The 24,481-nt window shown below is 42.4% G+C and overlaps 1 protein-coding gene across 1 annotated transcript in view; it reads right to left on the reverse strand.

The window, feature by feature from the left end:
* KCNMA1 (potassium calcium-activated channel subfamily M alpha 1) overlaps positions 1–24,481 on the reverse strand; it is a 1,310,561-nt gene that overhangs the window by 100,595 nt on the left and 1,185,485 nt on the right. Inside the window, exons 21-22 of the mRNA XM_030203235.1 lie at positions 11,400–11,624; positions 4,517–4,709 (exon numbers count right to left, since the gene is read on the reverse strand). Of these exons, the coding sequence (XP_030059095.1) occupies positions 4,517–4,709; positions 11,400–11,624 (418 nt within the window). The remainder of the gene's footprint in view (positions 1–4,516; positions 4,710–11,399; positions 11,625–24,481) is intronic.

Raw genomic sequence — 24,481 nt, forward strand, 5'->3', positions numbered from 1 at the left:
TTATGGCAATTTTCTTTTAATAAACCAAACCTGCTTACAGAATATGCCATGCAGAAAGCAGAACATATAGCAATGTTTTTTTTTAACAAGTTTTGACTCCTTTTCCTTTCATAACATATAACAACCTTTATTGAAAAGATTCCCCTAAGGCTATGTACAGTAGGTGCAGCTTGACATAAAACTTACAATTCTGTTAACAGCATAACAATAGTAAAATGAACAAAAATAAGGTAAACTTTGAGGTGATAAATTGAATCCTATATTAAGACTAACATGAAACTGTATCAGAAACATACACATTTAACTGAACTGTAAAACAATCATAATAACAGAAATATGATAAACGGCAAAGTGATGGGACCAGATGGGACACATCCAAGGGTACTGAAGGAACTTAAGTTCTGGCAGCTCTGCTTTCTGGCCTTTTCATGACTTTTCTAAAGTCAGGAGTGGTCCCGGAGGACAAGAGAAGGGCGGATGTGATCCCTCTCCACAAAAGCGGAAGTAAGGAGGAGGTTGGGAACTACAGGACAGTTAATCTTACCTCTGTGGTGAATAAATTAATGGAAACACTACTAAAACAGGATAGAGAGGTTCGAAAGCTCTCCCCGTCACAACCCTCCCTTTCAGAAGACTCCCCATTGCCATCCCTCGGCCCTTTTCTCCATATGCTCTGCCCATGTGAACTCCTCTTTGTACACTCTATTCCCCTGATTCTCTATATGGTGTCCAAATTCGGGCACTGAAATTTGCAAGCAGATCAAAGATACGCACAAAAATTAATTAATTAACAAGCCAATAACTAGCGTTAAATTGAAGTTAATAATCAGTTACTGCAGTTTCCTGTGAACTATTCTATATCACCACATGTCTAAATTCTCTAGCATGCAACTTTAAAAGGCTGTGACCAGGGGCATTTCAAAAATCTATGCATGATGTTATAGAATACTACCAGTTCTGCATCCAAATGCCATGAATGGGGTGGTCTTATTAATTAGACCCAATTAATAGTGTGGGGAATCCTCTCAATCAATCCATATGTAATCCCTAACACATATATTTTGTATCCCGTATTATATCATTCCAAGTAGTGATATCTTATACATGTTAATCCAACATTTAATTTGTTATTTTTTACATGTTTTAATATATTTATCTTTTCGGGGGTCTTCAGATATCAAATTCATTCCACCATATAGAGGATTTTTCCCCCAAATTCTTAATGGTGTGTTTCAATTCTTCATTGACCAACCCGATTTTTATGATTTTATTCTTATAAATATTATCTTATACTATCTAGTACTTAATATTACTTAGCTTCAGTTTCAGTTAATAGACAATGAAGCAGCAAATTTTCTTTCCATTCAAACCTCCGCCGACTTGGCCAGGTTTCGTTTGTACTTCGTCAGGGAAGAGGTTTGCATTGTATATTCACTTCCGTGTCCCAAAGAATGGCAGCCATTTTCTTTGGGACACGGAAGTGAATATACAATGCAAACCTCTTCCCTGACGAAGTACAAACGAAACCTGGCCAAGTCGGCGGAGGTTTGAATGGAAAGAAAATTTGCTGCTTCATTGTCTATTAACTGAAACTGAAGCTAAGTAATATTAAGTACTAGATAGTATAAGATAATATTTATAAGAATAAAATCATAAAAATCGGGTTGGTCAATGAAGAATTGAAACACACCATTAAGAATTTGGGGGAAAAATCCTCTATATGGTGGAATGAATTTGATATCTGAAGACCCCCGAAAAGATAAATATATTAAAACATGTAAAAAATAACAAATTAAATGTTGGATTAACATGTATAAGATATCACTACTTGGAATGATATAATACGGGATACAAAATATATGTGTTAGGGATTACATATGGATTGAATGAATGGGGTGGTGGCATTTCCATCAGGTTTCAGCTGGTGTAAATACCAGCACCCAAATTTGAGCATGGGAATGGGCTCTAAGTGCTATTCTATAAAGAGCACACAACTTTGATAGACCTGGGGCAGCCAACTATGATTTGCAGTGCTGCCGGATAGTGCTGCTTAAGATCATTGGATAGCCCGGTCAGTGGAAAAGAACATTTCAATACTGAGTCCTTATTCTTATAAAGTTAACAAATTCTATATCCTGCAGCTTGGAAGATTCTGTTTTCAATAGGGTTCCTCCACATCTGATGGGGAAAGCATTAGAAGAAAGACAATGGGTAATGCCAATGAAACTATACCGAGTTTACATAACACAAAAAAGTATGCATTGTGTAACCCTCTTAGAATCAATATGAAATTATGCAAAATACCTGCTTAGTTCAGCAAAAAAAACTTTGTCACTATATTTTATTTTGAAATTTTTTTTCTTAAAGTCATAAGAACCAGGAAACATAAGCGTTATCCACCAGTTAAAAAGCTGGAAAACTTTTTTGTGCTTTAATAAAGTCATCTGGAGGTCAATATTCAGCAATGCAGCCAGCTTTTAACTTTATGTGCTATGAAACGTAGGGGCCCTTTTACTAAGCCACATAAGCGTTTACGTGCACCCAACGCATGCCAAAATGGAGTTACTGCCCAGCTACCGTGTAGCTCTTGTGGTAATTTCATTTTTTACGCGCATCTGATATGTACGTCCAAAAAATAATTTTTATTTTCGGACACACATATCGGACATGCACCAAGTGGCATTTGACATGCGTAGGTTATTACCGCCTGGTTACCGCGTGAAACTTTACTGCTACGTCAATGGCTGGCGGTAAGGTCTCAGATCCAAAACAGACGTGCGGTAATTTTCATTTTGCCACACGTCCATTTTCGGCAAAAGTTTTAAAAAGGCATTTTTTTAACAGGTGCGCTGAAAAATGATTCTGCACACACCCAAAACATGCATCTACACTACCGCAGACCATTTTTCAGCATGCCTTTGTACAAGGGCCCCTTAACCAGAGAAACAAGAGGCACAAGAAAAGCCACAGCCAAGTATAAGTTCCAGAAGAAAGAAGTAACCACAAGAGGCACAAGAAAAGCCACAGCCAAGTATAAGTTCCAGAAGAAAGAAGTAACCAAATGGACTTAATATACTGCCTTTCTGTGGTTTTTTTCAACTACATTCAAAGCGGTTTACATATATTTAGGTACTTATTTTGTACCAGGGGCAGTGGCGGGTTAAGTGACTTGCCCAGAGTCACAAGGAGCTGCAGTGGGAATTGAACTCAGTTCCCCAGAATCAAAGTCCACTGCACTAACCAGTAGGCTACTCCTCCACTCATGTGTGTCAAATGCCACTTGGTTTGTGTCCGATACACGCATCCGAAAATAAAAATTATTTTTTGAACGTACATATCGGATGCGCATCAAAAATGAAATGAAGCAGCCTGTGGCCATGAAATGAAATTTATTAAAATAGCAACATGTTTTTTACTTGTTTTATGAAGCACTACATACTAGTCTCTTGGAGCCCAGTATAGACAACCTTTGACATTTTGAATGCTTCTTTTAAGGTGTGATACATATTCTACCAGCAAGAGTTGATTGTACCCCAGACGCAAGCTATGTTTTCAGAAATATGTCGGGCAGCTACAAACAACTGAATGCTAAGACAACAAAGACACACCAGTGCCAAAGATTGCAGTTTTAATACATTTCATTTTATGGTCATGGGCTGGTTCATTTGACTTCTTTTTTTCTTCTAGAACATACTTTGAATGTTATACATATTTTCAATGGCGCTATTGATCCATATATTTTCAGTTGCTGAATTTTGTTGTTTTACCTGTCTTCTCTCTGCCCTCTCCTCCCCTTATTTAAATATATAGATGGATATTTTCTGAATAAGATGTCCACAGTTATACATTCAACCACCAGAAATTTAAAAAAAATGTGACCAGGACTGTGACCAACTGCATACGCACTTTTGAATATTGATTTCATGATTAATAATCATATCATCATTTATCTAGTTCAGCATTTCAACTGGCTCTTGTGTATCCCTTATCTAGTCTAGTTTTTAGAATATTCACAAACATGTATGAGATATATTTGCATTCACTGCCTCAATGAATGAAAAACTATTTTATATAGACTTATTGTGGCTACCCTTAAAACCAGATGGGCTAGGAGGTACAAGAGCTGACATTTGAAAAGCTGATCTACTAATTGCATAAAGGAAAACCCATATAGTTTTAAGATCAATAATTTTATTATCATTTTGTTTACTATATTTACTACATAGAATGTGTATGCTACTCCAACTTTCTCTAAACTTATGTTATTATATACAAAATATGGTTTTGGAAAGATGAAAAACATTGGAAAGCAACCTACTCTTTAAACAATTGATTATTTTCTCATAGCTGAAAAATAATGTGCAAGTCTCTTTAAAGCAATCTTATCACAATCAGCAGGTTTAAGTGTCAAGTAAGCTGATGTAACAACCTTTGAATCACCCAGTGAGGGATATTCTTCTTGCTAGTTCCTGTCCCCTGTAGGCACTGTAGGGAAGTATTATAGGGCAGCCCTTACCTTGGGAATTAGCCTGCAAGACCCCAATGCTGTCATCAAACTGCATAGATTTGATATTGAGTGACGCCAAGATGCACTCCTTGTCCTGCAGCGAAGTATCATCAATATTATTCTGATTGGCTGACAGGATAACACACATGTCGCAGAGGTTGATGTTGACAGCCCTTAAATCAGCCCGACTTAATGGCGTACCCTTCGGCAGAGAGAAAAAAAAAAGTAAGGCAGAGAAAAAAAAAGAGAGAAAAACAAATTAAAGATTGTGAAGGAGCTTTGGGAAATTATTTAACAAGAATCTGTTTTATGCTCTGACATTAAGCTGGTCTAACAATGTGCCAGGGAATAGGAGATGAGTGCTAATCTAAAGGGTAGCTGGTGCTGATGGCAGCATTTTCAATTCAGTCTCAATACTCAGTCAAGCTATTACTAACAAAGAAGTTGGAAGAATAATGCCAGCATTCTACATCTCATCTGTAACCTGAAACTGCCTTGATTTAGGTCATCATCAAGTTGCAGATGCTAGCAGCCAGGATATTACATAGGGTATTCCTGAAATATCTCTTTCTTCCAGTTGCAAGATGGAAAGCTTTCAGCCATGGAACACACAGATTCACATTGATAGACAGTGAACATTTTAAACAGAGAAGAGTAACATTTTTATTCTGACAAAAATAACTGGATAACTGCTATCAGAAACTCATTGAAAGCAAATACATATATGCATACATGTATGTATACGTAGATAAGCATGTTAAATGGCACTATTTACCCTTACTTGATAAGCAATACTTTTGCTCCAATTTTGATATTTACTTCACAGTACAACATACATTAAAGGAGAGGTGCACAACTGTAGTCTTTGAGGGCTGCAAACAGTGGTGTGTTGGGAAATTGTTAACAACAGTCTCTCACTGTGGTCATAGCCAGCCCTGCAATTTGGGAGGCCCAGGATGGACTAGGGGGAGCAATGCATTCCTCTCTCTATCCCCCTCTCCCCATGTGGGCATGCTAGGCATACATTTGCTGGCAGGGAGGCCGTGCCCCACCAGCCAAATAAATGGACTACTTGCCACTCCCTGCTACTTGTTTCTATCTGAGCAGTACGCCAGGAATTCTCACACACAATGCAGTGTCTGTCTTCCTGGTTGACCTCTCCCCCCAAGCAGCACCTCTCTCCCTCCCTACCCCTCTTGATGCACTTCTCTCCCTCCCTCCCTCTCCCTCCCTATGCAGTATCTGGCTGTCTCCCTTCTTGCTCCCCCCATGTTGCAGTGTCTGCCCCCCCAAAGCAGCACCTCTCTGCTCTCTCTCCTCACACCCCCTTACCTCTTGCCCATCTTCTTCTAAGAGGAACAAGCTGCTTCAGCCAATCCCAAAGGCCTTCCTTCAGTCTGTCCCACCCCTGAGGGCTGAAGGAGGACCCCCGGATTTGGCTGAAGCAGCCTGCTCCTGCTGGTGTTTTCCAGGCAGCACTGCTTTAAAAAATTAATCACGGTAAAAGAAGACAGGTTGTGGGGGGGGGGGGGGGGGGGGGAATAATAAAAAGAGAGAGAGAGAAGAAGTGCAAGGGGGAAGTAGATGCCCAAACCACAGAAGGTGCCGCTGCTGCCACTGTCACCAGGATGGGACCCAAGCCCAAATTTTGGGAGCCAGTTGTTAAAGTATATTAACAGTAGCCCATGTTGATAACTTTCCCCCTCATATTCTATACCCATCAGGCACATCTGCATGCATTTGGTCTGAGATTCAGATTAACTAGCTAGCTTATTAATTTGGAAATTCAGACCTCTACTGGCCCTCATAGACCACTGTACTCATGATTAGAGAACATTAGACACCCTTGGTACACCATTGAGCTCATTTTCGAAAGAGAAGGACGCCCATCTTTCAACATAAATCGGAAGATGGACGTCCTTCTCACAGGGTCGTCCAAATCGGTATAATCGGTATAAAGCTGATTTTGGACATCCCCAACTGCTTTCCATTGCAGGGACGGCCAAAGTTCAAGAGGGCGTATTGGAGGCGTAGCAAAGGTGGGACTTGGGCGTGCCTAACACTAGGATGTCCTCGACCTATAATCAAAAGAAACAAGGATGTCCCTGACAAACACTTGGATGACTTTACCTGGTGGTGTTTTTCTTGGCACTAAAACATGCCCGAAATGACCAGATGACCTCCTCTTACTCCCCCACTGGTCACTAACCCCCTCCCACCCTCAAAAAACATCTTTACAAATATTGATTGCCAGCTTCTATGCCAGCCTCAGATGTCATACTCGGGTCCATCACAGCAGCATGCAGTTTTAGTGGGTGCAGTGCACTTCAGGCAGGCGGACCCAGGCCCATCCTCCCCTACCTGTTACGTTTGTGGAGGAAACAGCGAGCCCTCCAAAACCCACCACAAACCCACTGTACCCACATCTAGGTGTCCCCCTTCACCTGTAAGGGCTATTGTAGTGTTGTACAGGTGGGAGTAGTGGGGTTTTTTTTTTTTGGGGGGGGGGGTTGAGGGGCTCAACTCACAAGGTAAGGGAGCTATGTTCCTGGGAGCAATTTCTGAAGTTTACTGCAGTGCCCCCTAGGGTACCCGGTTGCTGTCCTGGCATGTCAGGGGGACCAGTGCACTAGAAATACTGGCTTCTGCAATGGCCAAATGGCTTGTATTTGGTCGTTTCTGAGATGGACATCCTTGGTTTTGATTATCACAGAAAATCAGAAACGACCAAGTCTAGCAATGACCATCTCTAAGTACGACCAAATTTCAGGATTTGGACGTCCCTGACCGTATTATCGAAAAGAAAGCTGGAAGTCCATCTTGTTTCGAAAATACAGGTTTCCCCACCCCTGGATGGGGATGTTTTTTGAGGACATCCTCATCAAAACTTAGATGTCCCTTTTGAAAATGCCCCTCCACGGGGCTCATTTTAAAAAGAGAAAAAATCCAAAAAGTGGTATTAATCTGCATTTGGACATCCAAATTGGTATTTTTGAAACCAAATTGTAGACATTTTTCTATTAAGTCCATCAGAAGTGCATTCAAATCACAAGGGGGCATGTCAGGGTGTGTTAAGGGAGGGATCTGAGTGTTCCTAACATTTGAACATTTTTTTTGCCATAATGGAACAACACGAAAACATCCAGGGCTATAAGTTGGACATTTTGGTCTAGATCTATTTTTATTAAAGAATAAGCCACAAAAAAGTGCCTTAAAGACCATATGACCACTGGAGGGAATCAGGCATGTCCTCTTCTTACTCCCCTAATGATCATCAACCCATTACCACCACCCCCAAAACATGATTAAAAACAATACTTACCAGCCTCTAGGCCAGCGTCAGATGTTATGTATGCTCAGGTCAATTAGAGCAGCATGTATACACTGGAGTAGTCTAGTGGTGGGTGCAGTGCACTCCAAACAGATGGACCCAAGCCCATACCTCCCCCTACCTGTTACACTTGTGCTGGAAATTGTGAGCCCTCCAAAACTCATCAGAAACCCACTGTACCCACATACTGTACACTGCCTTGGGTGAATCTCTTCATAAAGGCTGTTAATAAATCCCAATAAATAAATGTTCACCCATAAGGGCTATTGTAGTGGTGAACAGTTGGTGGTAGTGAGTTTGGGTGGGTTTTGAAGGACTCAGCAGACAACATAAGGGAGCAACAGTGAGATGTGTATCTGGGAACATTTATTTGAACTCCACTGCGGTGCCCCATTGCTCTCCTGGGATGTCTGTGTGGCCAGTCTACTAAGTATGCTGGCTCCTCCTACATCCCAATGGCTTGATTTTGTGCATTTTTCATTTGGACATTTTGTTTTTGAAAATGGACCAAAAAGATAAATACACAGAGCACAGAAACATCTAGCAAGTACCCATTTTTGAAAAAATAAGAGATTTTTCTGACCGAGATCATTTACCAATTTTGTAGCCGCCGTCTGGAATGACTCCATCCTGTGTATATCTTTCCTTAGGTGCAGTCTCCAGAATTGCAAACAGTAATCTAAATGGGGCCTCATCAAACACTTATACAAGGACACTATCACCTCTTTTCCTGCTGGTCATCCCTCTCCTTATGCAGCCAGTATCCTTCTGGCTTTGACTGTCACTTTTTCTACCTGTTTGGAGACCTTGAAGTCATCAGACACAATCAACCCCAAGTCCCACTCTTCTTTCATACACAGAAGCACTTCACCCCCTATATTGCACAGTTCCCCTGGATTCTTTTAACCCAAGTGCATGACTCTGCATTTCTTAGCATTAAATCTTAGTTGCCAATTATCGAACCATTCTTCAAGCTTCGCTAGATCCTTCCTCATGCTATCCACACCATCCGGGGTGTCCACCCTATTATAGAGTTTGGTATCATCAGCAAACAGACAAACCTTACCAGATAGCCCTTCTGAAATGTCACTCACAAAGATGTTAGAGAGCCAGCCTGAGAACCGACCCCTGCGGTACACCAATGATAGCATCCCACATATTATATTTTTAATGTAACAACAGGTATTTTTAATTTATTTGTGACATTTATATTCCACATTTTCCCAAACAAGTTTGAGTTCAATGTGGCTTACAATAAACAGTATAGGATGCATAGCAAAGAATAATGCATAAGAAAGACCCTACCTGTCCCGCCAACTACTGCCCCATCTCCCTCCTACCCTTCCTCTCCAAACTACTTGAGCGCGGCGTTACCAGCCGTTGCCTTGATTTCCTCTCCTCTCAGGCCATCCTCGATCCACTTCAATCCGGTTTTCGCCCTCTACACTCGACAGAAACAGCACTCTCTAAAGTCTGTAATGACCTGTTCCTTGCCAAATCGAGAGGCCACTACTCCATCCTTATCCTCCTTGATCTATCCGCCGCGTTTGACACTGTCAATCATGATTTACTTCTCGCCACACTGTCCTCTTTTGGGTTCCAGGGCTCTGTCCTCTCCTGGTTCTCCTCCTATCTCTCTCACCGCACCTTCAGAGTACAATCTCATGGTTCCTCCTCCACCCCCATCCCGCTCTCTGTAGGAGTTCCCCAGGGATCTGTCCTTGGACCCCTTCTTTTTTCAATCTACACCTCTTCCCTAGGCTCACTGATTTCATCTCATGGTTTCCACTATCATCTTTATGATGACATCACCGTGGAGACCCAGACCAAGGTATCGGCCTGCTTGTCCGACATTGCTGCATGGATGTCCAACCGCCACCTGAAACTGAACATGTCCAAGACCGAGCTTATCGTCTTTCCACCAAAGCCCACCTCTCCCCTTCCTCCTCTCTCGATCTCAGTTGATAACACCCTCATCCTCCCCGTCTCATCTGCCTGCAACCTCGGAGTCATCTTCGACTCCTCCCTCTCATTCTCAGCGCATATCCAGCAGACAGCCAAGACCTGTCGCTTCTACCTCTTTAACATCAGCAAAATTTGCCCTTTCATCTCTGAGCACACCACCCGAACTCTCATCCACACCCTCATTACCTCTCGCCTTGACTACTGAAACCTTCTCCTCACTGGCCTCTCACTTAGCCGTCTATCCCCCCTTCAATCCATTCAGAACTCTGCTGCACGTCTTATATTCTGCCTGAACCGAGATACTCATATCACCCTTCTCCTCAGGTCGCTCCACCTCTCCCCTTCGCTATATATCTCTACTGGAAAACTCTCAGGGTTCGATTCTTCCCCCTACAACTCTTATTTTAAATGCTGAGCTCTTCAGGAACAAGGAAATACCTACTGTAATTGACTGTATACCACCTCAATAGCCTTCAGGTTTGCAAATATCATAAATATTTAGGTAAAGAAGGCATATGTGTCTGTTTCTGGAGGGCTCACAGTTTAAAGGAAAAAAAAAAAGAAAGCTGAAGTGGGAATTAAATCTGGGTCCCCTGGTTTACAATCCAATGCACAGACCACTAGGCTACTTCTCAGACCTGCTTTCTGCTTTGTTCAGAATGCCCATAATACCTGATGCTGTCCTAAAACCTAGTATTCTTTTCCGATTTCACATTCAAGGGGGAGAGAGTGGGACAGCAACCACTGGGGGATTCATGAGCGGTCATGCCTTAATCCCTCCAGTGTTCAGTTGCTCAATCAGAGCACCTTTTTGCACTCTGAACGTGAATGACAGAGATCTAAACTAAAAATAGCCTTCTTTCTAGACTTGGACATTTATCCAGTTTGATTTTCGCTGTTAAATGTTCTAATTATGGGGCCTCCATAGTCCTACTCAAAACATGTCCACAATATATGTCCCTTGCTATATGGATGAACTGAAGTGTAGGAGGTCCAAATTCTACCATTACAAAATTTTAATTTGGATGTTTTTGGCAGTTGGACCTTTTTATTTTGCCAATTAAAGATATCTATGTGCTTTGACAATGAGCGCCTAAGTGTAATATGTATTATTTAAAATTTGAATACAAATAACAGTATTGTGACCTAAGCTAGTGAATCAGCCTTCTCTTTATAATTTTTTATATGGAAGTATATGCTGTAAACCACACTGTCACTGTAGATTTTAAATGCTTCTTCTGTATATAAATAAATCACATGTGTAAAATGTTATGCATAGGTTTTCTAAATATTAGTAATATCGTAAGCAATTTCTATCATGAAACTCCAAACATCATTCAAGTGCATGAATTCAGAAGATAAAGCCACAACTACTTTTGATCTTAAATGATATTCATCTCTGACAAGGGACTCAACAGTGCTGCAAATTTCTCCTAATAAGGTCTCACAGGGCTCAGTTTACTACAAATGCAGTGAAGGTAAGGGTTAAGACCTGAGGCCTAAATTTAAACAAAAGAAAACCTAACATGAAAGTCAACAGGATTCTGTCCACTTGGTGCCTTTGAATAGGCATCAATAATATCACTTTGGACTTACAGGCAAGATTGAAACCTTGGGGAAGTTGTGCAGTGTTTCCCATTCACGCTTTAGGTATTCCAAAGAACCCACAAACACAATGGGCTTGAGTTCATGGTAGTGGAAGTTGCTAGCACGCAGAGGCATGACTAAGTTCCGTAGTCCAATCAGTGCAGATGTAACATCTCCAAAAATACAAACGACCACATGACCACTTAAAACTGTCATGGCAGCTTCACTTCGAGTCTAAAGCAAAAGGAAAGGAGAGAAAATAAAGATGATATAGAAATCTTTAAATTCTGTGGTCTGTAAAGAGAATTTTGGAACAGCAAATAACTGATGCCATGAAAATTACAGTGCTTAATTTGAGACACTACACTTTAACAAAAGGACTCTAGCATTAAGGCCATCCAAACCTAGTCCTGCCAGGATGAGTATTCACGAGAGAAATTTGCATGCACTGCTTCCACTGCATGCAAAACTCTTTCATGCACATTCATTGTGGATATCCTGAAAATCTGACTGACTGGGGGGCCTCCAGGACAAGGTTTGAGACCCACTGATCTACAGTAAAAGCCATAGGCACAATCAGACCTGACTAAAAATATTAACACATGCATACATTGCAGTTAGAAGAAACATTTGGCATTTGTTTGCATGTATTTCAAAATGTGAAAGACAATTCTATAAAGGGTGCTCAAATTTAGGCACCAATTGCATGCTTTAATTTATAGGATAGGCACACTTGCATGCTCAAATGACATCACAAATTGGAATTTATTAATTATAGGTACACAATGCTAGGTTCCACAATAGAAGTCACTGTCCAGAAAAAAAGATCTAGACATCATAATAGACAATAAGTTGGAATCTTCAGCTCAGTGTGTGGCAGCAGCCAAAAAACAGAATCCTAGAAAAGATTAAGAATAGAGAATAAAACAAAGGAAATCATAATTAGGGCTGTACTGAATAATCATATTCGATTTGTATCAGACCTGAATAGTGCCCTTAATACATTATTCTTATTTGGCAGACTAGTGATTTAAATTTGAATTTGAATAATCCGGGGATCTACTGTGCTAAATCCTACTGAAATAAGCACTTGATCTCTGATTTCACGTTGTGTCTTTTATTATTTGTTAAGTTAAAGCTCAATGTCCATTATTCATATTCGGTATTCACATTTGGCCGAATAATATTTTTCAGTACTCGTATTTGGCTGAATAGTAAAATATGCTATTCAGTATAGCTTTAATCATGATGCCTCTGTGTTTTTACCACATCGACTGACAATGAGTTCCAGAGCCTAATTACAGTGGGGGAAATAAGTATTTGATCCCTTGCTGATTTTGTAAGTTTGCCCACTGACAAAGACATGAGCAGCCCATAATTGAAGGGTAGGTTATTGGTAACAGTGAGAGATAGCACATCACAAATTAAATCCGGAAAATCACATTGTGGAAAGTATATGAATTTATTTGCATTCTGCAGAGGGAAATAAGTATTTAATCCCTCTGGCAAACAAGACCTAATACTTGGTGGCAAAACCCTTGTTGGCAAGCACAGCGGTCAGACGTCTTCTGTAGTTGATGATGAGGTTTGCACACATGTCAGGAGGAATTTTGGTCCACTCCTCTTTGCAGATCATCTCTAAATCATTAAGAGTTCTGGGCTGTCGCTTGGCAACTCGCAGCTTCAGCTCCCTCCATAAGTTTTCAATGGGATTAAGGTCTGGTGACTGGCTAGGCCACTCCATGACCCTAATGTGCTTCTTCCTGAGCCACTCCTTTGTTGCCTTGGCTGTATGTTTTGGGTCATTGTCGTGCTGGAAGACCCAGCCACGACCCATTTTTAAGGCCCTGGCGGAGGGAAGGAGGTTGTCACTCAGAATTGTACGGTACATGGCCCCATCCATTCTCCCATTGATGCGGTGAAGTAGTCCTGTGCCCTTAGCAGAGAAACACCCCCAAAACATAACATTTCCACCTCCAAGCTTGACAGTGGGGACGGTGTTCTTTGGGTCATAGGCAGCATTTCTCTTCCTCCAAACACGGCGAGTTGAGTTCATGCCAAAGAGCTCAATTTTTGTCTCATCTGACCACAGCACCTTCTCCCAATCACTCTCGGCATCATCCAGGTGTTCACTGGCAAACTTCAGATGGGCCGTCACATGTGCCTTCCGGAGCAGGGGGACCTTGCGGGCACTGCAGGATTGCAATCCGTTATGTCGTAATGTGTTACCAATGGTTTTCGTGGTGACAGTGGTCCCAGCTGCCTTGAGATCATTGACAAGTTCCCCCCTTGTAGTTGTAGGCTGATTTCTAACCTTCCTCATGATCAAGGATACCCCACGAGGTGAGATTTTGCGTGGAGCCCCAGATCTTTGTCGATTGACAGTCATTTTGTACTTCTTCCATTTTCTTACTATGGCACCAACAGTTGTCTCCTTCTCGCCCAGCGTCTTACTGATGGTTTTGTAGCCCATTCCAGCCTTGTGCAGGTGTATGATCTTGTCCCTGACATCCTTAGACAGCTCCTTGCTCTTGGCCATTTTGTAGAGGTTAGAGTCTGACTGATTCACTGAGTCTGTGGACAGGTGTCTTTCATACAGGTGACCATTGCCGACAGCTGTCTGTCATGCAGGTAACGAGTTGATTTGGAGCATCTACCTGGTCTGTAGGGGCCAGATCTCTTACTGGTTGGTGGGGGATCAAATACTTATTTCCCTCTGCAGAATGCAAATAAATTCATATACTTTCCACAATGTGATTTTCCGGATTTAATTTGTGATGTGCTATCTCTCACTGTTACCAATAACCTACCCTTCAATTATGGGCTGCTCATGTCTTTGTCAGTGGGCAAACTTACAAAATCAGCAAGGGATCAAATACTTATTTCCCCCACTGTATATATTTTCTCCTTTTTTATTTAAATATGCTACTTTGTAACTTCATGCATGTCCCCAGTCTTTGCATTTACCTGTCCTACTCTATTCAGGCTCTCTATCATACCTCCCCTCATTCATCTCTTCTCCAAGGTGAATATCCCTAACCCCCATAGCCTTTCCTCCTGTGAGAGTCATTCCATCTATTTCATTATTTTGGTTGCCTGTACCTTATTTTATTCTGCTGTATATCTTTTTTGAGTTGCAGCAAATATAATTGCACAAACTGGGCCTTATTCTATAAAGGTTATGCTCCTAAATTTATATGCACAATTTACACTCTACTACTACTACTTATCATTTCTATAGCGCTACAAGGCATACACAGCGCTGTACACCATGCACAGAAAGACAGTCCCTGCTCAAAGAGCTTACAATCTAGATAAGACAGGTAAACAGACAGAACAATAAGGGTAACAGACAGAACAATAAGGGTAAGGGAATAAAGATGTGAGGATAAAAGGAAAGGGCAGGTGAGTGGTGGTTAGGAGTCAAAAGTAGTGGTAAAGAGGTGGGCTTTAAGTTTGGACTTGAAAAAGGCCAAAGACAGGGCTAGACGTACAGGCTCAAGTAGTTTATTCCAGGCGTGAGGTGCAGCAAGATAATAGGAATGGAGCCTGGAATTAGCAGTAGAGGAGAAGGGGACAGATAAGAGAGATTTATCAACAGAACAGAGTACCCGAGAGGGGGCGTAGGGAGAGACAAGAGTGGAGAGGTATTGGGGAGCGGCAGAGTAAGTGCACTTATAGGTCAATACTGTTAAGACAGATCCCACTGTCCGGATCTTGGCTGGGAAATATCCAGCGAGTCAAGGCAGTAGGCCACTATTAGGAAACACTCTCTGAGGAGCCCATTGAGGCCAGGGGGGAAGTTTGTATTCATACTGGAAGGTGGATTACACGTTATGGTTACTCTGTATGTATGGGAGGAGGGTTTTTTTTGGAGTGTCTCTTCTGAAAGAAGTTATAGTTTCAAGTCCCTTGATTTTGGGGGGAAAGGGGAGGGACGGTTATGCTAAATCTAATTTAGAAGTGTAAATTTATGAGCATAATCTTTATAGAATAAGGCCCATTGGGGGCAATTCTATAAAATGCACCAAAAGTTTGATGCCAAAATGCTAGATGCTAAGGGGTAGATTCAGTAAATAGCGCAAGATGATCTGTTCTATGCCAGTGTTCTGCAAAGGGTTCTCTGTGTGAAACAACCTTTACAGAATACTGGCTTAGCCTGCATCTCATGCCTAACTTTGGGCATGAGCACTTACGCCTGCCCTTGGTACACTAGAGCTGATAGGAATCAGACTTTGCTTTTGTTTGTTGGAAAACTATTCAGTTAACAGCCTGTGAAGAAAAGTTGCTGGATGTTTCCTTTTTCTGAATGTGCAACAAAAGAAACTTGTGTTCACTTTTTATCTATGGTCTGACTATGTTTGGTGAAGACCCATGCCTGCTGCCACAGTCACACTATCACAGGCAGAAAGAAAAGAGGGGAAGAGCAGCGAGAAGGAAGTGGAAGTGGAAGAAAATGGAAGTGTGAAAGAGGAGACTGTAAAGATGGGAAGAGAGAGGGGCAAAGAACAGGGGAAAGAGGGAACAATGAATACAGAGAGGAAAAGGGGATTATTTGAGTGAAAAGAATGGGGGGAGAAGGGACGGCTAGAAAGAGCAGTGAGCAAGGAAACGGAGTAAGACAGAGGAAAAAGCAAGATGGAAGGAGAATGCAATATGAAATGTTAGGGTAGGAGGTAGAGGGGGATAGCAAATGTGGGAGATAGGGAGGAGTAAGTGAAAGGGATAAGACAGAGTGAGAGGACCAGGAATGGCATGGAAATACAAATATTTGCCTAGAAAGCACTAGGACCAGGGTATTTTCAGAGCAGTGCTCAGTTTCTGGAACCTGCTCCCAATGCAGCTAAACATCATTGAAGACTATGACTTGATTTGCTACATACTCTAAACTTGACTTGGCTTTAGCCTCCTAATTCACTGTGTTTTGGTACATTCATAGGGTTGTCTGGACTCCGATTTGCTTTAGTTGAACTTCGTCATAGGAAGGACAGCAGTTAGACAGAGATTATTGCCATAAAAAGGGTAGTGGGGTTAATATAAACAGGGTAGAGGGTAATTCTTATAATGGTGCACCTATATACAGGTTCCCAGAGGGTACCTATGTTGTGACTACTCTATAAAGAAAGAGGTATCTATTTTCCTTTATAAAATACTAGCATAACAGAGAATATATGTGTATATATGTTAGGCATGAACATTTTTACCATCCATAGAGCTGGTATAAATGTCTGTGTTTATGTATCAGAAATATATATGTAACTAATAATATTCTATAAGTTATGCATGTAAGTGTGCACTCTGGCCCAGTGTAACAATCTGCCCAGACTACACCCATGTTATGCTCATCTGCAAACTACACATTATTGGAGATATGCATGTAGTTACAGAATAGTGTTCAGGCACCTTAGTGGCACATACATGCCGGTGGTGGGAGGCGGGACTGGTGGTTGGGAGGCAGGGATAATGCTGGGCAGACTTATACGGTCTGTGCCAGAGCCAGTGGTGGGAGGCGGGGCTGGTGGTTGGGGGGGTGGGGATAGTGCTGGGCAGACTTACACGGTCTGTGCCCTGAAAAAGACAGGTACAAATCAAGGTAAGGTATACACAAAATGTGGCACATATGAGTTATCTTGTTGGGCAGACTGGATGGACCGTGCAGGTCTTTTTCTGTCGTCATCTACTATGTTACTATCCAGCTTATTTTCGAAAGTGATCGCCGGCCATCTTCCGACATAAATGGGGAGATGGCCGGTGATCTCGGAAAAGCGGCGAAATCGGTATAATCGAAAGCTGCTTTTTTGACAGTATCGCCGCTTTCCCGTCGCCTCGTCAGCGAAGGTTCAAAGGGGCGTGTCGCTGGCAAAGCGAAGGCGGGACATGGGTGGGCATGGGCGTGGCTACCAGATGGCTGGCTTTCACAGATAATGGAAAAAAAAGTGACGTTAAGCAGTATTTCGCTGGGTTGACTTGGTCCTTTTATTTTCACGGCCAAGCCTCAAAAAGGTGCCCCAACTGACCAGCTGACCACTGGAGGGAATGGGGGATGACCTCCCCGTAGTCCCCCAGTGGTCACCAACCCCTTCCCACACGAAAAAACAAAAATAAAGCACTTTTTTGCCAGCCTCTATGCCAGCCTCAAATGTCATACCCAGGTCCCTGACAGCAGTATGCAAGTCCCTGGAGCAGTTTTTAATGGGTGCAGTGCACTTCAGGCAGGCAGACCCAGGTCCATCCCCCCCCCCTACTTGTTACACTTGTGGTGCTAAGTGTTGAGCCCTCCAACCCCCCCCCCCCAACACCCACTGTACCCATATGTAGGTGCCCCCCTTCACCCATAAGGGCTATGGTAATGGTGTAGAGTTGTGGGGAGTGGGTTTGGAGGGGGATTTGGGGGACTCAGCACCCAAGCTAAGGGATCTATGCACCTGGGAGCTTTTTTTGTATTTTTTTAAACATTTTTAGAAGTGCCCCCTAGGGTTCCCTGGCATGTGAGGGGGACCAGTGCATTACAAATGCTGGCTCCTCCCGTGACCAAATGCCTTGGATTTTGCCAGGTTTGAGATCGCAGGCATTTTTTTCCATTATCGCTGAAAAACAAAACAGGCCATCTCAAACCCGGCGAACTCTGGCATTTGGCTGGGCTAAACCGTATTATCAAAAAAAGAGATGTCCGGCCATCTTTTTCGATAATACGGTTCCGGCAAGCTGTTGTGCCACCACCAAAACAGATCGCCGGTGATCTATTTTGCCGGCGATGTTTGATTATGCCCCTCCACATTACTATGTTAAGTGTGTATATGCTGGAATTGTATACAATTTACACACACATTCAGTGCATAAGTTCTAATGCCCACTTTATAGAATTCCCCCCATTAATATGGGATCTTCTCATCATGTAGTAAAAAATAATTTAAGTCTTATTTATTTTAATGGTTTGTTTACATTTGGGGTGCTTAATATCTATTAATATGCGGTATTGATTTTACATGTTTGTGACACCATGGGGTTCATTTTTGAAACAGAAAAATGTACAAAAGTGGAACAAAGCAGCAGATGGATTTTCTTTTTCCAAGAACCAATGTCGTCAAAAACAGCATTAATATTTTATACTGTACTCGGTATTGAACAGGGAGCCACTACAATGTCTTCACTGAGAGAGAAACATGATCAGTTTGTTGCAGCTCTGCTATCAAACATACAGCTGCATGGCTGGCATGAATGCAAATACCTAAATTTTAAGCATGCTAATAGTCAATTATGCTAGTATTCTATAATGGAACCTAGGCTTTAAAGCTTATATATGAGGTCAAATAGTACATCAGAGGTAATTTTATATATCCTATAATACATGGTAATGGTAAAAATGCATGTTAGATATGCACATAGATATATACATGCCAAATATGCACCTAAGCACCATTCTGTAACTATGGGGTCCTTTTACTAAGGTGCGCTGAAAAATGGCCTGCAGTAGTGTAGACACGTGTTTTGGGCGAAAATGGATGTGCGGCAAAATGAAAATTCCCACACATCCATTTTGGGTCTGAGACCTTACCGCAAGCCATTGACTTAGTGGTAAGGTCTCACGCAGTAACCGGGCGGTAATGTCTACGCATGTCAAATGCCACTTGACACACATAGCTGCCACACTCCAAAATTGAAATTACCGCAAGGGCCACACGGTAACTGGGCAGTAACTCTAATCTGGCACGCGTTGGGCACGCATAGACACCTACACAGCTTAGTAAAAGGGCCCCTATGTGCATATCTTACATAATATGTAGGTATCTCCAGCATTCAGGACTGATGAAAGTACTTCCACCTCACTGCATACGCTTGTATACATCTAACTGTAATGCTATTCTAGAAAGGAAAGTAGATATCTACTCTATTTTATGGAATGGGTGCCTAACCGTAGGCATACTGTTATTGAATTGCCCACATTCCTCCGGATTCTATAAATGTCATCCAATTTTGCATGTGCAACTACATTTGTTAATAAGCCATTACCACTCAAATTGGCTGCTAACAATTAATTATTTGTATTAATTAGCACTAATTTGGAGTTGCATGCGCAACTGCCTATGTGTGATACTATAAAGAATCACAACTAAATCTTATCGTGTGCAACCCAAAAGGGTGCATGGCCATGAGACAGGCATGGTTGGGTCAGGGATGTTCCAAACAATTATGTGCAGTTAAAGAATTTGGGTTCTGAGTGACCAAATTGCACACCAATATTTACACTAGGTTTCAATTGGTGTACCTCGCGCCTAAAGCTGGGTGTGGGAATCCACACTAAGAGCTATTCTAAGCCTAGAGCGCTCTTTATAAAATAGCTCAGAGAGCAGATTTTCCCCTGCACCTTTTTTTTTGCACCATTTACTCTGATTGATGATTCAGTTCTACAGCTGACAGGCCCATTGCTTGCTTTAAATGTCCATACTGCAGTCCTGGGAATCCTCAGCAAAGTAACATATTCTGAAGGGATAAAGAAAGCAGTTTCATTCTAGCATTGTTTGCATGAGCCAGGGTCTGACAGTTATTGAATTTACATGCAATAGTAAAGGAAAGCAAAGACAAGCAGTTTGGAAGAGCTTTATATAAAGTGACAAACTCCAGTGATCACTACTACTACTAATCATTTCTATAGTGCTACTAGACCTATGCAGAGCTGCACATATTATATGCAGGTATGTTGTCCTTAGAGGGCTCACAATCTAAGTTTTTATACATGGAGCAATGGAGGAAGTGACTTGCCCAAGGTCATGAGGAGCTGCGGTGAGAATTGAACCCAGATCACCAGGATAAAAGCCTGATGCACTAACTATCAGGCTACTCCTCCACTCTGACACCATTTCTCTGCTCTATTTTAGGAACCTAGAGGTCTCTGAGAGAAGTTGTAAATTCTGCCATTGATCTCAGCAGACATAAATGTGTATTTCCCCTCTTCTGAAATGGGGAATACAAGTGTATATTTTATCTCCACCATAGTCCCACCCAAAACATGCCTGGACCATGTCCCCTTCGATATGCCTCCTGTAGTGACTAAATATTGACTAGCAATGTTTATCACAAGTATTAACAGCTAATGTTAATGATACACAAATTAGGTACACATTACTGCTGGTACTATCACAAAAGCTTCAATATACCTTTCTGAGATGTACAAACATTGTGTGTGTGTGTGTGTCTTAACATGTTTGCAAACTAATTTTATTATTTAATATCATTATGTCATTACCATAGATCACATGTTAACCCAATTGCAAGCTAATTTATGCATGTTAAAAGTGCTATTACTATGTGCTTTTTTCAATACCATTAACTCAATTTTGGGGAGGGAGAGCCTGAACCCAAAATGGGGCAGCACATTTTGCCCTACCTTCCCGAAGCTCTCCATCCTCCGCTGCAGCCTCACATACCTATGCTGGCGGGGGTCCCCAAGCCCTGCCAGCAGAAGCCATTCTCTAGTGCTGTTTGATGCCACGCCACCTGCCCTGCTTCACTACTACTACTACGTAACATTTCTAAAGCGCTACCAGGGTCACGCAACGCTGTACAATTTTAACAAAGAAGGACAATCCCTGCTCAAAGGAGCTTACAATCTAAAGGACAAGTATGCAGTCAATCAATAGGGGCAATCTAGGTTTCCTGAATAGAGGTAAATGGTTATGTGCCGAAAGCTACAGTGAAGAGGTGGGCTTTGAGTAGGGATTTGAAGATGGGCAGGGAGGGGGCTTGGCGTATGGGCTCAGGAAGTTTATTCCAAGCTTAGGGTGCTGTTTGATGCCACGCCGCCTGCCCTGCTTCACCCTGTGGCATGCATGCTTGGTTTTAATGACATTGAGCACGTACACTGGGGAGGGGGGGTGGAAGTACAGTAGTGAACAGAACTGGAGGAAGGCTTCTGCTGGCAGGGCCAGCCAAACCATCAGATCTTGGGGGGCCCAAATCCAATTTGGGGGGCCCAGACCCCAAGGCCCCCCCTAAATGGCAACACCACTGATTAATGCAGTTTAGTAATCTGGCCCCAAAATTTGATGTCAGGGCAGAGGTGATAGCTTTCTCCTGTCTAGCTACAACACGAGTCCTAGCGTGTTGGAATTAACAGGCAACATGCAGGACACAGATAGCCGGGCTCCACTTTGTGCAGCAGCACCTTTTCTTGTTCCCTTTTCTCAGTCACAAGTCCTTCTAGCATCTACTGTATCTTATCCCCAGGCTGAATATGATGGGGAGAGTAATGCCTGCTGGAGTTGCTCTGTTGCTTAGTGCAATGTTGTGTAGCAGCCATAACAACTAGCTGAGCCTATTGCCTCATTACATTGATTTCCACTTGCACTTGTATATAGAATGAACAGTAGTCCAAGCCTGTTAATGGCATGAAACTCAGGGAAAGGAATACAGAGAGGAGGAGTCTATACACGGTGACTTGGTTTGATTGTAAACTGATATTACCTGTGTCCTGCTCTTAATATCTGTCTCATAAACTGCTGAATTTACCTCATTCTATTCTATCCTATTTAAAAAGAAATTAGACCTGTCTTTCCACTTGTAGAGAATTTGGCTAACAATAGCAAGTTTACAGCACAGAGAGTGTTCCAGAAGCTTGGGGAGGGACTGAAATCTTTGGTTCGGACTGAGGCTTTTTCTGAAGTAATTCCTACATGGTGGGAAGAGAGAGGAAAGACTATGCAAAACAGTGGAATTCAATAAGTGGCTTGAGTCTTGATGTAAAGAAGAATGTTTTAGATATATAGGAGCAAAGGGTAATATGTGGAAAAATAACAAGCTGTACTGTAATGATGGGCTACATCTTTCTGTGATGGGAAAAAGGATCCTTGGGGACAAATTCACAGGGTATGTTTCTAGACATTTAAACTAGAGAGTGGAGGTGACAAAATAAAACAAGGGAATTTAGAAAGTCATCACCAGAATAAACATGATGGCAGAGGGAAAGATCATCTAAATATAGAAAACAACCTAAACTCATTTAGCATATGGAAAGCAATGAACACAAATGCTCGTAGTCTAAGTAGAAAGGTTCAAGACTTGCAAGCGCTGATGTTTGAAGAAAACTTGAATATTGTTGCTATTACAGAGACGTGGTCCAATGAATCCCATACCGGGCTATAATCTTTTTAGGAAGGACAGGGAGAGCCAAAGAGGTGGAGGAATGGCACTGTATGTGAGAAACAATATCAGAGCTGCTGAAATATGGGGAACAGGGGGAAAGGAAGAAGCATTATGGATTGTCGTACATCCACACGGTGGTTATCTACAGACCTCCAGTACAAATGGAGAAGTTAGACAAGGATCTGATAGAAGATATCCAAAAGATTGGTATAAAAGGGGAGGTGCTACTGTTGGGAGATTTCATCTTGTCTGGTGTGGATTGGAATGTCCCGTTGGCAGAATCAGAAAGAAATAGGGAGATTGTGAAGATCTTGCTCAGACAAATAGTGATGGAACCTACGAGGGAAAGGTTGACGCTGGATCTAGTGCTCACAAATGGAGAAAGTCCACCTATGTAATAGTGATCATCACACAATATGGTTTGATATAAGGGCAAAGGCGTAGTGCAGACACACAAAACTCAAAGTACTGGATTTCAAACATATTGATTTTGATAAAATGGGGGAATTTATTGAAGAAGGAGCTGTTGGCATGGAAAGGAGTAGGAGAAGTGGAAAATCAGTGGTACAAGCTGAAAGCTGCTATAAATATGGCAACTGATCTTTATGCAAGGAAAGTAAACAAAAACAAGAAAAACAGGAAGCCTATCAGTGGCATAATCAAAAGAGAAGGACGCCCATCTTCCGACACAAATCGGAAGATGGCGTCCTTCTCTCAAAGTCACCCAATTTGGCATAATGGAAAGCCGATTTTGGGCATCCTCAACTGCTTTCCATTGCGGGGATGACCAAAGTTCCCAGGGCGTATCGGCAGTATCGAAGGTGGGACGGGGGCGTGATTAAGAGATGGGTGTTCTCGGCTGATAATGGCTGGCCCTGATGAGCATTTTGTCAACTTTACTTGGTCCAATTTTTTCATGACCAAGCCTCAAAAAGGTGCCCAAACTGACCAGATGACCACCAGAGGGAATCGGGGATCACCTCCCCTTACTCCCCCAGTGGTCACTAACCCCCTCCCACCCCCCCAAAATAATTTTAAAACATTTTTTGCCAGCCTCTATGCCAGCCTCAAATGTCATACCCAGCTCCATCAGAGCAGTATGCAGGTCCCTGGAGCAGTTTTTAGTGGGTATTGCAGTGCACTTCAGGCAGGTGGACCCAGGCCAATCCCCCCCTACCTGTTACACTTGTGCTGGTAAATGGGAGCCCTCCAAACCCCACCCAAAACCCACTGTACCCACATCGAGGTGCCTCCTTTTACCCTTTAAGGGCTATGGTAGTGTTGTACAGTTGTGGGTAGTGGGTTTTGGGGGGGGGGCTCAGCACTCAAGGAGCTATGCACCATGGGAGCAATTTATGAAGTCCACTGCAGTGCCCCCTAGGGCATGTGAGGGGGACCAGTGCACTACGAATGCTGGCTCCTCCCATGACCAAAGGGCTTGGATTTGGTCGTTTTTCACATGGGCGTCCTCGGTTTCCATTATGGCCGAAAACCGGGGACAACCATCTCTAAGGTCGACCATCTCTTAGGTTGACCTAAATGTTGAGATTTGGGCGTCCCTGACCGTATTATCGAAACGAAAGATGGACGCCCATCTTGTTTCAATAATACGGGATGCCCCGCCCCTTCGCATGGACATCCTCAGAGATGGACGCCCTTAGAGATGGGCGTCCCCATTCAAAAATGCCCCTCCACATGGTTCTCCAAACAAGTAGCTGAAAAAATAAGAGCAAAAGAGGCTTTGTTCAAGAAATACAAAAGAACACAATGAGAGGATCACGGAAAAGATTATTGGATTAAACTCAAAGAAGCAAAGAGGAAAATATGGCTGGCGAAAGCAAAAGCGGGAAAAAAAATGGCTAAAGACGTAGAGACAGGTGACAAGACCTTTTTCAGGTATATTGGGGAAAGGAGAAAAGATAGGAATGGAATTACAAGACTGAAAGATAATG

This window comes from Microcaecilia unicolor, chromosome 5 (assembly GCF_901765095.1).
Source record: "Microcaecilia unicolor chromosome 5, aMicUni1.1, whole genome shotgun sequence".
NCBI lineage: Eukaryota > Metazoa > Chordata > Amphibia > Gymnophiona > Siphonopidae > Microcaecilia > Microcaecilia unicolor.